This window comes from Sus scrofa, chromosome 2, assembly GCF_054392235.1.
Source record: "Sus scrofa isolate SSC_HxYL_T2T_F1_AM1 chromosome 2, Sscrofa_HxYL_maternal_Yorkshire_Landrace_v2.0, whole genome shotgun sequence".
In the NCBI taxonomy this organism is placed as follows: domain Eukaryota; kingdom Metazoa; phylum Chordata; class Mammalia; order Artiodactyla; family Suidae; genus Sus; species Sus scrofa.
The window spans coordinates 87,791,475-87,806,434 of record NC_139384.1 but is presented as its reverse complement, the minus strand read 5'-3'; the positions used below and the strand labels follow the sequence as shown (position 1 = coordinate 87,806,434).

The 14,960-nt window shown below is 60.5% G+C and overlaps 1 protein-coding gene across 4 annotated transcripts; it reads left to right on the top strand.

The window, feature by feature from the left end:
• The first annotated feature begins 1,348 nt into the window (after window positions 1-1,348).
• Window positions 1,349-14,901, top strand: ARHGAP45 (Rho GTPase activating protein 45). Of its 4 annotated transcripts, none has more exons than XM_003353961.5 (23): window positions 1,349-1,538; window positions 2,427-2,757; window positions 5,958-6,101; window positions 6,281-6,365; window positions 6,447-6,519; window positions 6,671-6,737; window positions 6,856-6,993; window positions 7,083-7,147; window positions 7,356-7,466; window positions 7,551-7,631; window positions 9,395-9,583; window positions 9,790-9,927; window positions 10,027-10,217; window positions 10,332-10,456; window positions 10,533-10,616; window positions 10,766-10,870; window positions 10,981-11,153; window positions 11,551-11,739; window positions 11,836-11,973; window positions 12,178-12,404; window positions 12,485-12,695; window positions 13,582-13,690; window positions 14,046-14,901. In XM_003353961.5, exons 1-23 carry the CDS (start codon window positions 1,449-1,451, stop codon window positions 14,402-14,404), a joined length of 3,423 nt encoding a protein of 1,140 aa, XP_003354009.2. In that variant the 5' UTR covers window positions 1,349-1,448; the 3' UTR covers window positions 14,405-14,901. The 4 variants fall into 4 exon arrangements, with proteins under 4 accessions (XP_003354009.2, XP_020939943.2, XP_020939941.2 ...); XM_021084284.2 differs by having other exon boundaries at window positions 2,427-4,344; XM_021084283.2 differs by lacking the exon at window positions 1,349-1,538 and adding an exon at window positions 1,636-1,765.
• The last annotated feature ends 59 nt before the right edge of the window (window positions 14,902-14,960 follow it).

Here is a 14,960-nt window from a genome sequence, read left to right as displayed (position 1 = left end):
GTGCCTGCCTGGGGCTCCTAGCCAACTGAACTCCTAGCTGTGAAGGGCTCTGCGGTGGCCTGGGGATGTCACACGTGCAGTGCAGGTGTGCCCTTAAGAGCCTGGACCCTGGACCCCAAGCCCCTAAGTGGCCACATGGTTCTGGCGCCTGAGGGCGGTACCTGTGAGTGGCTGGTTATGAAGTGGGCATGAGGTCAGGGCTCAGGAATGTCTGGGGCAGCTGGAGGAGCCCGGCAGGGGTGGCCTGGACCTCAGGCCTCCTAGCCAGGCCAGAAGCCCATCCACCAGCCAGCCGTTGCCCCCAATCCTGGCCTTCAGAGCCATGAGTGGTGGTCAGAGGATCCTTAAGGGACTTCTGGGCTGGGTCTGTGGATGGACCTGGGCCTGGAGAGCCAGGTTTGGCATGAGGGGCTGTGGCCTGCATGCCCTTTGCCCTGGAGATCGTCCCCTCCCACTGGAGGTCAGTGGGGGCCAGTGTTGGGAAGGGTGGAGGGACTGGGGTTTGGGGATTTGTGGATGAGACTCTGGAAGGAGAGGGGAGAAGGCTCAGAGTTGGGGGCTCAAGAGAAGAGATGGTCACAGGGGAGGGGGGTGCCGGGAGGGGAGAATGAGGTGGGGAACTGTACCCACCGCTCTGGCCCCAGTTCTGAGAGTGGCCATGGCTGGGATGGGAGGAGACGGTGAGGTGGCCTGAGGCATTTTATCAGCCCTGCTGCTGGCCAGTGGTCCGGTGGCCAGGGGTCGGTGCGTGTGCCCAGGATGTAGAATGCGGCTGGGGGGAGCTGGGCTGAGGCCAATGCAGGTGGGGCACAGGGGGGTGACCGCTCTGCCCTACTCTGGCCCAGCCCTGGGCCCAACAGGGGCTCTCCAGAGGACGCAGGGTGGGCACACCCATGAGGGAACAGCAACTGGAGGGCGGGTGTGTCTGTATCCGTTTCATCTGGGGAGCTTGGTGGTTTCTGAGCACGTGTTAGGACCAAGTCCGTGTCGCTGTGTGTCACTGTGCACGCGTGTCTGCTCTGCTGGGTGATTTAGGTCTTCCGAGTGAAGGTCAGCGTCTCTAGTGGCCGCCGTGTGCCTGCCTGGGGCTCGTCTGGGGCCAGCACCAGGCAGGGGAACCTCATCTCACATGCGCGCGCAGGGCTACTGAAAGCGGAAGCTAGGGGCGGGGCCCAGGACCCCACCTTCAAGCCCACTGTGCAGAGGGGCAGGCTGAGGTCCAGGCCTGAGAGGATTAGGGGCGGGTCTGCGTCACCGCCTCCGGAGGCCTTTTCCTGTGGGGGGAAGCGCTGCCAATGAGGGCTGGGCCTGTCACGTGGGCCTGACAGCTGGGGAGGGGGTGGCCGGTGACAATGTGGTCCTGAGGCCACCAACATCAGGAGCTGCGGCGCTGAGACCCCCGGCCCGCCGCCCTCGGGCCCTTCGGGGCTGCTGGGCACGGCCCCACCATGTTCTCCAGGAAGAAGCGAGAGCTCATGAAAACCCCATCCATCTCGAAAAAGAACCGGGCGGGAAGCCCCTGCCCACAGCCCTCGGGGGTGAGTGAACCTCCACTGGGAGCGCGGAGCAGGCAGGGAACCTTGGAGCGCCCCCTGGACAGCAGGGGGACAGGGTGGGGGGGGTCACCCTGTGCTCAGGCCGCCGGGCAGGGCCAGGCAGTGCCATGCTGGGCCAGCAGCAGAGGGCTCGAGCCAGCTACAGCCCCCATCGGGCTGGACAGCAGGGGCCACGCAGGATGGGCCGGGACCCCAGTGTTCAGCTCACGGTAGGAGCCCTGTGGGAGGCCACCACACCACCATCCTATCCAGGGCTGGTTGTGGGGTCCCGGGAGTGTGCTGGGCGGGTGTAGGGGTGTGAGCACATTGGGTCTGGGACTCTAGGGTAGGGGCTCAGAACTGGGGGCCTCCAGGCACCATTAGATTTGAGAGCCATGGCACTGCCATGGGCAGAAGGTTTATAGGGAGCAGAGTGTGGGATGAGACCCATGGGCACAGGGCCTGGGTGTAAATTTTGGGGGCGTCTGTGAGACTCGGGGGCCTGCTGAACCTTTAGAGTCCAGGCTTCAAGGTATCATTACCAATGAGTCTGTGTACCTGCAGTGACCTGGCCTGAGGGCAGCTAAGGAGACCCTAGCCCTCCCTACCCTCTCAGGAAGTGGGGTGCCCCTCCCCCGCACCCCTGCAGGCACCGCCCCTGGCTGTGGTTTGGGGCAGAGACGGTTGTTTGTGAAAGCTCTGGGGAAGAGGATGTTGGGTAACAGGTGTGGGAGGGGCATGACACCAAATCTCAGCCCTCTGACCTGTGGCCTTTGCCCCTGTGGAGTCAGGCTGAAGACCCTCCAGAGCCCCACTTCACCTCTGGGGAAACTGAGGCAGGGCCTGGGGTCGGGGGAACACCTGCTGTACCAGCTCCCCTTCCCCTCCCAGGAGCTAACCAGGAGAGATGGGGCTGATACAGTGTCCCTGGGACCCAGCTTGGAACCACCAAGTGTGGCCTCAAATGCCAAGGCCACAGGCACACTCAAGAGGCCCACCAGCCTGAGCCGCCACGCCAGTGCGGCTGGCTTCCCATTGTCCGGAGCCAGCACCTGGACGCTTGGCCGTGGCCACCGCAGCCCACTGACCACAGCCAGTCCGGCCGAGGTACCCAACCAGGGACCCTGCCCCGACACCGTGGAGGACATCTCCCATCTGCTGGCTGACGTGGCCCGCTTTGCCGAGGGCCTTGAGAAGCTGAAGGAGTGTGTTCTGCATGACGGTGAGAAGCTGCAGGCACACTGAGGCCTGGGTAGAAGGCAAAGTCAGACACAGATGTCCCAAGCCGGGTGGGGTCAGGCAGGTGGAGGGAGGGACTGGGGGAGGCTCCGAAGGGGGTTATAGGGAGGGCTTCATGGAAAAAGCCACTGCAGCTAGGGTTCCAAGGGATGTATAGGAGTTTGGTAGCAATTAGGGAGGAAAGGCATTGAGGCAGAGGGAATGTCCTCAGAAACATCAAATGGAGATGCATTTGGAAGAACAAAGTTCTGGTGTATGAAGCCTATGAGGCTGAAGGCATTGAGAATGGCAAGCAGAGTGTCCCTGGATGTTGTCCTGACAGTGGTGGGGAGCCATAGAAGGTGATAGAGAAGGGATGGATCTGCATGTTGGACTGAAATGCACTGGAGGCAGGCTGAGGTCTGAATTTCTGGACAGAGATTCAAGAGGGACAGGGGCAGGACTGGCACGTAAGCTGCAGGAGTGATTGGCCTGTGGGATGGCAGTTCCGTTTTCTCCGCGCGTCCGCTGACAGCCCAGCTTCCTGCTGAGTTATTTTCATCTGCTTCCTGTTTGTCCCTGGCAGCCAAGGAGGGCACCTCGATCCCTCCTCCCGGAAACCGCAGTGCCAGGGCTGTGCTAAACACTCCGGCCAGCTCCCTCCAGGTGCCCATTTTACAGATGAGGCAACTGAGGCCCACTGTGGGGCCCTGACTCACCCCACCAAGTTGGGGGCAGAGTCCCAATGTCACCTCAGCCTAGAGAGAGACTTCAGCTTCGTAGGGCTAATGGGGGGCTCTGGCCAGGCCTCGGCTGGGACTGGTATGTCAGCCCCAGGTTATCTAGTCCCGGGTGGGGCGCAAGTTGTTTCCTGGGGAAACTCTAATCTCGGTTCCTTTCCGATCCTGGCGCTTCCTTGGAGGCCAGGCCTGGGCGGGGCCAAGCCAGCAGGAGTCCTGCAGAAGGTCAGCCAGAGCTGGGGCACCCTTCTTTGTACTTTGGTGTTGCCCTGGGCAGGGAAGAGGCCCAGGGAGCAGAACGGATGGGCTTCCAGCTCGGTGCTGCTTTTGTTGCTGTGAACCTCCTGCCAGCTGTCCCTTCTCTCAGCTTCATCTGTGAAATGGGGCAACAATGCGCCCCGCAGGGTTGCTGACTAGGACCAGATGTCCTCTGAATATCAGGATTGTTGTGGGGACACAGACCCGCACAGCAGCTTGCGAACCCCTGTGCAGTCCGCCCAGGAGGGATCCACGTGGGCGGGGCAGGGTCTCTTGGCCTCTCCTCATCCCCTTGCCTGGGCTTGTTTCCTTGCCTCCTGCTGGCTTGGCCCCATCCCAAATCCCAGGAGCTGAGAACCCCGGCCTGGGCTAGTGGGATGCCGCTGGGGCGGAGCTTCCCTCAGTGGGGGCAGGGTCTTCAGACCGGCCAGAGCCAGTTTGGCTGCGGAGGACCCGGCACCAAGGACCCCAGACCAACCTCTGTCCTGTGTGTTCTCGGTACCCACCCCCTGACGGCCGCGCCATGTGTATCTGTGGGACAGTGCACCCCGGGCTGGATCAGGGCCCTGTGCGCTGCCAGGCCAGGCCCCTAGGTGAGGGAACCGTGCGGGGTGAGGGGTCTGGTGGGGAGCACGTGGCGCTTGGGGCATTCGTGGCAGGCCCCTGGGGGTGCAGGGCTTCTAGGTGCTTGCCTTGCGGAGCTGGGCTCCTCCGGGCTTCACCAGAGTCCCACCTGCCATCAGCTTCCCAGGCGGGGGTGCCAGGGGGACCCAGGTGGCTGCGGCCAAAGGAACCCGAGGGGCGGCGGGGTGGTGGAAGGAATGTCCTGGGAAGGGGCGTGGCCCAACCTTTCCTTGGTGGCCTCCCGGGATTCCTGAAGCTCCTTCCTGCCCCCTTGAGTTGGCTTCGGATTTCAAGCAGCAGATTGTGCCCTCGTCTGAGGAATGGGCTGTACAGGAATTTGGGGCCAGGGCCTCCATGGCGGGGGAGGGGGTTGTCTCCCTGCTGGTGGCATCTATCTGGGTCCTTAGTGCAGAAAAGGGATCAGGAGTTCCCGTCGTGGCGCAGTGGTTAGCGAATCCGACTAGGAACCATGAGGTTGCGGGTTCAGTCCCTGCCCTTGCTCAGTGGGTTGACGATCCAGCGTTGCCGTGAGCTGTGGTGTAGGTTGCAGACGCGGCTCGGATCCCGTGTTGCTGTGGCTCTGGCATAGGCCAGTGGCTACAGCTCCAATTGGACCCCTAGCCTGGGAACCTCCATATGCTGCAGGAGCGGCCCAAGAAATAGCAAAAAGACAAAAAAAAAAAAAAAAAAAAAAAAAAAAAAAGGAAAGGAAAGGGATCAGACGCCTATTTTCAGGTGCCACTTATTACTGTTGTTGAGCATCACCCACCAGGCAGAGGGCACACAGGTGTGGAAGCTGTGCTCCCAGCTAGCAGCCAAACACCTCCTGGATGCCAGCGTCTGGTCATTTCTTCCTCACCCACATGTCGCTTCTGGTTTTGTCTCCACTAGATGGTGTGTATTTTGTGCACACTGTTCTGCCTGCACACATGGCTTTTTTCCAATCAAGAACATTTGAGAAAGAACGTTTAAGAACATTTAAAGCCACCTTCCAAGATGCAGATCTGACCCTGACCCTCCTTTGCCCAAACTCCTTCTATGGCTCCCCATTGCCCTCAAGATAAAGCCAGGCAGAGTCCCATGCTCATGCCTCGTGTAGATAAAAAGCTGTGTGATCCTTGGAAAATCATTTCTGTGTGCCTCTGTTTCCTCATCTGCAAAACAGGGGCGATGACTGCCTGCCTCATGGAGAGGCTGGTGGGAGAGAGGGAGATAATGGGGTATTTAAGCCGCAGTGCCCAGGCAGTCAGGGCTGGGGAAGAGCTGGATGGAGCCTTGAGTGTTTGGGGCAGAGGCCAGGTGGGCTGCCTGGAGGAAGAGGCACCAGGACTTCAACTTGAAGGGCAATGGGAGTTTGCTTTCTGGTGGGAAAGAGGGTTTTGAGCAGAAGTGCCTTGGCTGGCCTATTGACCTGGCCAGCAGTCCAGAGAGGGACAGTGTCCCCCCTGAGGTCACACACTGAACTTCAGGCAGTTACATTCTCCCACCTTGGCCTCAGTTTCCCTACCTGGGGATAGGAGCTCTGAGGAGGAGGTGGGCAGGCTTTCCTTCCCTCCCTGCTCATACCCACTCTGTCCAGCAGACCTCCTTGAGGCCCGCCGGCCACTGGCCCATGAGCGCCTGGGTGAGGCCCTCCGTGTGATGCGCCAGGTCATCTCTAAGTACCCACTGCTGAACACTCTGGAGACGCTCACGGCTGCTGGCACTCTCATTGCCAAGATCAAAGGTAGCTGGCCAGGACAGGGCAGTGACGGCTTCCTAAAGGAGGGGATGTGTGAAGTGGGTTTTGAAGGATGCATAGGAGTTCAATGGGCACAACAGCTCCAATGCTCCTCCTTCAGTTAGTTGCACGAGTGGTCACCTCCCAGAGTGGGCCAACCCCTCTTGTCCTGTCTCTGCCCCCAGCCTTCCATTACGAGTCCAACAATGAGTCTGACAAGCAGGAGTTTGAGAAGGCTTTGGAGACCATTGCCGTCTCCTTCAGTAGCACGTGAGCGTGGGGCCCTGCGGAGGGAGGTAGAGGGTGTGGGGACCCACGTGCCTCTTAACACTCTCCCCTCTGCCCCTGCAGAGTGTCCGAATTCCTCATGGGTGAAGTGGACAGCAGCATTCTCCTGTCAGTGCCCCCCGGGGACCCGGGCCAGGTGAGCAGGGTGGCCTGGATGCTTTGCGGGCTCAGGCTGGTGGGGCCCGTGGTCTCCTGCTCTGTCCAGGGGGGCGGTGACTGTCCCAGGCAGGGTGGGCATCCACCAGGGCCCAGCACAGGCTGGCCTCACCTGTGTCCCTCCCGTACAGTCCATGGAGAACCTGTACGGACAGGGGAGTGAGGGTGCTCCCACCAGCACTGAGGACTGTGATGTGGGTGAGTCTCTGAGCCCCTGATGGGTAGGCGCTTGAGTGGTGGGCTGAGCGGCAGAGGACTGGGGCTGGGGGCTGGAGGGTGACTAGGGTGGAGACCCAGCTGAGTGGACGCCCTGCAGGCTGCCTGCCCCCGGAGGAGGTGGACATGCTGCTGCAGCGCTGCGAGGGTGGCGTGGACGCAGCCCTACAGTACGCCAAGAACATGGCCAAGTACATGAAGGACCTCATTGGCTACCTGGAGAAGCGGACAGCCCTGGGTGCGAGCTGGGTCCTGCCGGGTGGGGGCTGGTGGGAGGGCCCTGGCCCCTGTACTCACCCCTGCACTCCCGCCCCTCCCCGCCTGCAGAGATGGACTTCGCCAAAGGCCTGCAGAAGATTGTCCACAACAGCAGACAGAGCGTCACCCAGGAGGTGGGGGCCCTGGGGGGAAGCGATGCAGCACGGGGGGCGCTCAGGCCGGGTATGTCGCAGCCCCGTCGAGAAAGGTCAAAGGAGAGGGTTCCTCATCTGCACAACTTCAGCTAAGGGCCCGGGGGAGGCGGCTGGGCTTCCACGAGGGCTTGGGGAGCTGGGGCGCCCCTCCTGATCCACCCCATGACAGCCGGCCCCACCCCCACAGCCCCACATGCCGCTCCTGTCCATCTACTTGCTGGCCCTGGAGCAGGACCTGGAGTTTGGTCATGGCATGGTGCAGGCAGTGGGCACACTGCAGACCCAGACCTTCATGCAGGTGGGCTGTGCTGCGGAGGGAGGGGGAGAGGGAGGGGGCCGAGCCAGGGTCCTCGCTCACCCCCGTTCTACCCCCTCCCCCCAGCCCCTGAACCTGCGGAGGCTTGAGCATGAGAAGCGCAGAAAGGAGATCAAGGAGTCCTGGCACCGTGCCCAGAGGAAGCTGGTACCGTGGGGGCGGGGGGCGCGAGGTTGGGAGGGGGCAGAGCGGGCAGGTTTGCGCATGCGCAGCCTTCAGACCCAGTCTTGGGCGGTCCTTTCTTGAGTTTTGCGAACACCTGGCACAGTGGCCCCTCCTGTGCCCCCGTGGGGGCTGGCTGTGGTATCATAGGTTGCAGCGGGTCCTGCCTCTGACCTGCCCCAGCTCCATCACTGTCACAGTTCAGTCATCTGGAGGAACAGTGTCTCCCGCGGCTTCCATGAGCTGCCAGGGTTGGAGGGAAAGGGAAGTTCTCTCTTTGGGGCTGTTCCAAAGGCACTGGTATCTTTTGCGTTGCTTTTTTGATCTGTTAATAGGGTCTGCAGTGAGAAGTGCCCCCACAGCCTCAGCTACAGCTACAGCTAGTGGTGGCCTGTGGCTCCCTCTGGAATAGCTGCCAAGTGCACCTCTCCCTGCTTTTGTACACCTGATGACAGCTTGCCGAATACCCTGTTTCACTTCTGGCCTTTTACACTCACCTCCACATCGGAGGACTCATCCCATTTCAGTCCATGTGAAGCTCCTCATCCCTTTTTCACACCATGTGGTGTATTTCACTAAATCCCCATTAATGGACATTTTAGATGTTGGTTGGCTGTTGCTATTTCAACCACCACTGCTGTTGACAAGCTTTGCCCCTGTCCCTCAGACTTGTGACCTATCATTTCTCTCAGATCAGTGTCCAAAATTTGATGATGGGTCATAGGGTGAATGTGTTGATTTGCCAGTGGTCTTTACGTATTAGAGAATCCAACCCTTGATGATATATATGTGTTATAGACTCCCCCACCTCCAGTTTATTGCTTTGACTTTTGATTTAACCTGTTGCCTGTTTTTGCCGGTTGAAACCCATGATTATTAGTGGCAGTCTTTTCTTTTATAGTTTTTGGGTTCTGTGTCACGCACGGAAAGGTCTTCCCCTATGTTTATTTTTAAAAATCCTCCCATGGTCTCCCCTAGTACTTGGATGAGTTATTTTCTTTATGTCTAATCCTCTGATGGTGTAGGCTGTGAGGTGTGGCCCCCAGAAGGCCCACTGGGTTTTGACTAAGTGCTTTTCCTGCCAACCTTGAGGGTGCCTGACTTCCTGTCTGGGCGGCCTCACTGTTGTCATCTATAACACGGGAAGTGAAAGAGACAGACGCACAAGTTGCTTTGGTGGGGGTGGGTGTAGGTGTCAGAGGATGATACAGTTTTTTTTTTTTTTTTTGTCTTTTTGTCTTTGGTTGTTGTTGTTGTTGTTGTTGTTGCTATTTCTTGGGCCGTGAGTGGCATATGGAGGTTCCCAGGCTAGGGGTTGAATCGGAGCTGTAGCCACCGGCCTACGCCAGAGCCACAGCAACGCGGGATCCGAGCCGCGTCTGCAACCTACACCACAGCTCACGGCAACGCCGGATCGTTAACCCACTGAGCAAAGGCAGGGACCGAACCCGAAACCTCATGGTTCCTACTCGGGTTCGTTAACCACTGCGCCATGACGGGAACTCCGGATGATACAGTTTCTAACTCCTTCAGACCTTAGCTGTGGCTCGGCTTCCCCAGCTGTAAAATGCGCATGAGATGCTGACTTCTCCCCAGGATCCCAATGTAGATGTTACCTATTCTTCCACCATTGGGTCTTGGGTTGGGGGGGCTCTGCTTGACTGACCAAGGTGTCTTGGCAGAAAGATGGCAGTCCCTAATGCAGTACATGGCTGATGGGGCTGGTCTGCTCACTCCCACACCCATAGCAAGAGGCCGAGTCAAATCTGCGTAAGGCCAAGCAGGGCTATGTTCAGCGCTGCGAGGACCACGACAAAGCCCGTTTCCTGGTGGCCAAGGCGGAGGAAGAGCAGGCTGGCACTGGACCCGGGGCGGGGGGTGCAGCCTCCAAGACCCTGGACAAGCGGCGGCGCCTGGAGGAGGAGGCCAAGAACAAGGTGAGGGGGCAGTGGAGGGCAAAACTGGTGGCGGTAGTTCCTGAAGTCCTGAGTGGGACTTTTGTCCAAGCTGTGCCTCCTGCCAGGAATGCCTTCCCATCCTTTTCTGCCTGGCTGGTTTCTGTGCAGGGCCCCACGATGCCCTGAGGGCTGATCCACAGGCTGAGGCACCTCTGGTTACCCTTCCCCCCTTGCCCTCAACCCAGGCAGAGGAAGCCATGGCCACGTACCGCACGTGTGTGGCGGATGCTAAGACACAGAAGCAGGAGCTGGAGGACACCAAGGTGACGGCACTCCGGCAGATCCAGGAGGTCATCCGGCAGAGCGATCAGACCATCAAGTCGGTGCGCGCTTGGGCCCCACGCACTCCCATGGCAGGATGGGTGGGGAAGCTGCCTTCCAGCCTCAGACCGCTCAGTACTCATGTGCCCACCCACCCGCAGGCCACCATCTCCTACTACCAGATGATGCACATGCAGACGGCCCCGCTGCCCGTGCACTTCCAGATGCTGTGTGAGAGCAGCAAGCTGTATGACCCAGGACAGCAGTACGCCTCCCACGTGCGCCAGCTGCAGCGTGGTGAGGAGCCCGATGTGCACTATGACTTCGAGCCCCACGTCTCCACCAATGCCTGGTATGCTATCTGCACATGCCCGCTGGGGTGGGCCTTCCTGCCTGAGACGCCAGCAAGTGCAGGGAGCCTGTGATTCCCGTCATGGCCCCTCTTTTTGGCTGTTGGTCCTACTAGGTCCCCGGTCATGCGTGCTCGGAAGGGTAGCTTCAACGTTGGCGACAATGCAGGGGCGGAGGCTGCAGGCACCCCCCCGGAGGAAGGTGGGCCCAGTGATGGGGCTCTTGCCAAGGACCGCAGGGGTGAGTGTCCAGCCGGGGCGGGCACCACCTCCCTGCAGCCCCCCTCAGCCCTTCACTGGGGACACCTCTTTCGCAGGTGGGCGAGGACACCAGGTGCACAAGTCGTGGCCGATCTCCATCTCGGACTCCGAGGCCAGTCTGGACCCCAGCCCTGGCTCAGGTGAAGGAGCCTGCCTGGCCCAGGGGTGGAGAGCTGCCGCCCCTCCCAGGCTTCAGTGGGCTTATGGTGCAGTTGGGGTCATGGAGCTGGGGAGCATCTGGCTGGACCCTCCCCACTCCGGGTGTCTGATGCCCCTGTTTCCTGCTCAGGCGACTTTAAGAAGTTTGAACGGATGTCTTCCAGTGGCACCATGTCATCCAGCGAGGAGCTGGCCGACCAGGAGGGCAGTGCAGGGGCATCAGCCTTTGACCAGAGTGAGAGGCCACTGAGCCTGGCGGTGGGGAGTGATGGGGTTTGGACTCCTTTTGTGGGCCTGGCCTTGACCTGCCTCTGTGACACTGACCACCCCCCTCTCCCTCACCAGCTGACCTCAATGGCATGGCCCCAGAGCTGCCTGTGGCGGTGCCCAGTGGGCCCTTCCGCCACGTGGGGCTGTCCAAGGCAGCTCGTACCCACCGGCTCCGGAAGCTCCGCACGCCCGCCAAGTGCCGGGAGTGCAACAGCTATGTCTACTTCCAGGGTGCTGAGTGTGAGGAGGTGAGAGGTGGTCCCAGGGGAAGCCAGGCACCCTCCTATACGTGCTCAGGACTGTCCCATGCAGGGCACACCTGAGGGAAGTTACGTAGGAGCATCTCCCCTAGGGGGAGAGCGTCCCAGGAAGAGGGCACAGCCAGTGCAATGGCCTGGAGGCAGGATCAGAGGGCAGAAAGCCAAGGTGGATGGATGAGTGCCAAGGCTGCCATGGCAGCAGGGGCGTGTCTCCCAGCTAGGAGGGGTGAAAGGAAGCCAGGGCAAAGATCTGGATTGTGCTTTCAGAAACTGCCCCCCAGGGGGCATTGTGAGAGCAGCAGGGAGGAGGCAGGAGGTGGAGCCAGGGGTGTCTGCGCTGGGCTGGGAGGCTGGGAAGGGCTGCTCACTCTGCACCCACTCCCAGTGCTGCCTGGCCTGCCACAAGAAGTGCCTGGAGACCCTGGCCATCCAGTGTGGCCACAAGAAGCTGCAGGGGCGCCTGCAGCTCTTTGGCCAGGACTTCAGCCAGGCCGCTCGAAGCACCCCCGACGGCGTGCCCTTCATTGTTAAGAAGTGCATCTTTGAGATTGAGCAGCGGGCACTGCGCACCAAGGTGACCACCGTGGACACAGCAGCGGGGGTTCTGGCCAAGGGGAAGTGCAGGAAGGGGAAGGGGCGTGGGTTGAGGCTGATTTGCCAGCTTTTGCAGGGTATCTACCGGGTCAATGGGGTGAAGACACGTGTGGAGAAGCTGTGCCAGGCCTTTGAGAATGGAAAGGAGCTGGTGGAGCTGTCGCAGGCCTCACCCCACGACATCAGCAATGTCCTCAAACTCTACCTGCGCCAGGTGAGACCAGAACGGGGCAGAGCCCATGCTAAGCTGGACCTTAGCGGCACAGGGCAAATGCCAGATGGGTGTGACCAGTGCTGAGCAGGGGCACGGTCAGTACAAGGTGGGAGGGACTGGTGCCTGGTAGGGGCGGGGCCAGAGCAGGACAGGCAGGATCTGCACAGGCCTCCTGACCCCCACACCTGACCGCTCACCCTGCAGCTGCCCGAGCCACTCATCTCCTTCCGCCTCTACCATGAGCTTGTGGGGCTGGCCAAGGACAGTCTCAAGGCAGAGGCTGAGGCCAAGGCAGCATCCCGGGGCCGAGTGGACGTCACTGAGAGAGAGGCTTCAGCAGTGGCCATGGCAGGCCGGCTGCGGGAGCTCCTACAGGACCTGCCGCTGGAGAACCGGGCCACACTGCAGTACTTGGTGCGGCACCTGCGCAGGTGAGGACCGGCCAGGCAGGGCCAAGGGTGGCAGGGTCCCGGGAGCCGCTCACACCTGCTCCTGCACCCCCAACCCCCAGGATTGTGGAGGTGGAGCAGGACAACAAGATGACACCAGGGAACCTGGGCATCGTGTTTGGGCCCACGCTGCTGCGGCCCCGGCCCACTGAGGCCACAGTGTCTCTCTCCTCCCTGGTGGACTACCCCCACCAGGCCTGCATCGTGGAGACCCTCATCACCCACTACAGCCTGGTCTTTGAGGAGGAGCCCGAGGAAGTGCCTGGTGGCCAGGTGAGGGCTGTCATGCTGGGTGAGGGGTGCTGGGCATCACTGGGACTGGGGAGGGGGGTGTCCTGCACACTCTTTGTGGGACATAGATGGAAATGACTGGGAGATGTGTGACTGGGCCCGGGTGGGGCGTGGGGGTGGGCTCCAAGGCATCTTTTAGGCCAAGAACTGGATTAAGTGTGGGTTCAGGAGTTAACAAACCCAGCTAGCATCCATGAGGACAGGGGTTCGATCCCTGACCCTGCTCAGTGAGTTAAGGATCTGGCATTGCCATGAGCAGTGGTGTAGGTCACAGACGTGGCTCAGATCTGGCGTTGCTGTGGCTCTCGCCTAGGCCAACAGCTGTAGCTCCAAATGGACCCCTAGCCTAAGAACCTCCATATTCGTGGGTGCAGCCCTAAAAGACAAAAAAAAGTTTGGGTTCAATGCTAAGGGCAGAGCCCCAGGCAGTGCAAAGGCCCTGCAGCCTGCCCTGTGTCCCTCCTTGGAGCTCAGAGCAGGCCTGCACTTGACCTGCCACTTGTGGGCCTGCAGCAAGTGCTTGTGCTCTGGCCCATGAAGCGTGGCTGGATCCAAGCTATGGGTTTCCCTTTGCCCAATGGCTCTCACGTCCATAAGTCTGTTCATCTAAGAGTAGCTCCTCGTTCCTGTGCTCAGTCCTCCCCATGCACCTGAGGTGGCAGAGGTGTGAGGCCTTGGTGCAGCCTCAGGACAGCAGCCCCTGCCCTGGTGTCCAAGCCGGGACTGACTGGCCTTCTCACTCACAGCAGCAGGGTCCTCAAATGCTCAGTGGGTGTTAAGTTTTCAGGGTTTTAACTCACAAGACAGAAAATGGAACTGGGGATGGCTGGAGCTGGGGCGCCCCTCTGACCTCCACCTCACCCTGCAGGAGGGGACGTCCAGCCAGCAAGCTGAGGTGGTGGTCCAGGTGCCGTACCTGGAGGCGAGCGGGGGTGCGGCCTTCCCCCTGCAAGAGGAGGCTGAGGACGGGCCCCTCGGTGAGTGCTGGATGATGTGTGGGTTCAGGTCAGGGGTCCGGAAGCTGTGTTCTGATTTGTCTCGCTCAAAGAGCATATGTTGCTTGTTTGTTCAATCGTCTTTAATCTGTTACCAACTCTCCCTAAGAGACAGCATTTCTAGGTGCCTACAAGTGGGCACCTGAAAGTGGAAAAGACCCAAGTGTTTTGAGACTCCGTGCCTCCGCCTGACCGGGCAGGGGTTCTGTGTGGGGATGTCGCTCAGCGTTTGGGAGGCAGAGACCCATGGCACATCTGTCCCTTCCTCCTTCCCCATCTCACATCTTCCTCCTGTCTCTCCCTGCCTCCTTGTCCCTGTCTCCCTTGGACTTGCCAGAACCGCACATCGCCTCCAATGACTCTGACTCAGAGCTGGAGGAGGCCCCGGAGCTGCCCTCCCCGGCAGGCGGGGGTGCCCTGCACCGCCTCAGCTTCCTGGAGAAGCAGGGCAGTGAGGCCAGCGCTGAGAGCAGCCGGGACAGCCGAAGTGGCAGTGAGGAGCAGCTGGGCGCTGTGACTGGGGAGGATGGCGACGGGCTCTGGGAGAGCCTTGGGGAGGACCCAGCACGGCGGCTCTCCGAGTACAATACCAACCAGTGCAACAACGTGGCCCCGGTACGGCTGCCGGCCATGAGGCTCCGCGCCGGGCGGCTCCCCACAGGCAGCGGCTGGGAGAGGCAGCCAGAGTTTGTCTAGCTAGGCCGGCTCCTGGCCCTGCGGATGTCCAGTCACTGAGAGGTTGCTCCCATGGCCCACAGCGGTGAGAGCACTGCTGGCCAACTTTTCCAGAAGCTTCTGCCCATGCTGCTCTGCACACCTACCAGGCCCAGCTCCATGGAGCTGGGGTGGGGGCTGTGATGGAAGGACCCTGCTGATGCTGGGTGGAGGGCTGTAGGCTTTTGTGGGTGGCGGGCCGGCGGTCTGGGGATGCCCTGCACACCCTGCCCACCTGGGGTTTGGCCCCCTGGCGTGTGGGCACACAGTGAGGTACCACAATGCACTTCTTTGAGGGATGAGTGCTGATGGGGTGGGGTGGGGGGGCTTCTTTTCTAAGGTGGTGTAGATGTTCCAAACTGTGGTGGTGGGTACACATGTGCATGTACTAGAAGTGTGGAACTGTCAATGATGACTCACAGGCACGTGAATTCTGTTTCAGGGGAGCTATCGAATAAAAATGTAGGTATCTGTGCTTACCTGGGCAGCAAGTTCTCTGAAATGAATGAAGGGGGAAGTGGGTAGTTTGACCTCCAAC

Excerpts from the sequence above, each read along its gene's own strand:
- ARHGAP45 (XM_021084282.2), top strand. The coding sequence starts at position 1,449 with ATGTTCTCCAGGAAGAAGCGAGAGCTCATGAAAACCCCATCCATCTCG. Across the intron at positions 10,457-10,532 it reads TCTTGCCAAGGACCGCAGGG|GTGGGCGAGGACACCAGGTG; the intron begins GTGAGTGTCCAG and ends CCTCTTTCGCAG. Across the intron at positions 12,696-13,581 it reads AGGAAGTGCCTGGTGGCCAG|GAGGGGACGTCCAGCCAGCA; the intron begins GTGAGGGCTGTC and ends CTCACCCTGCAG.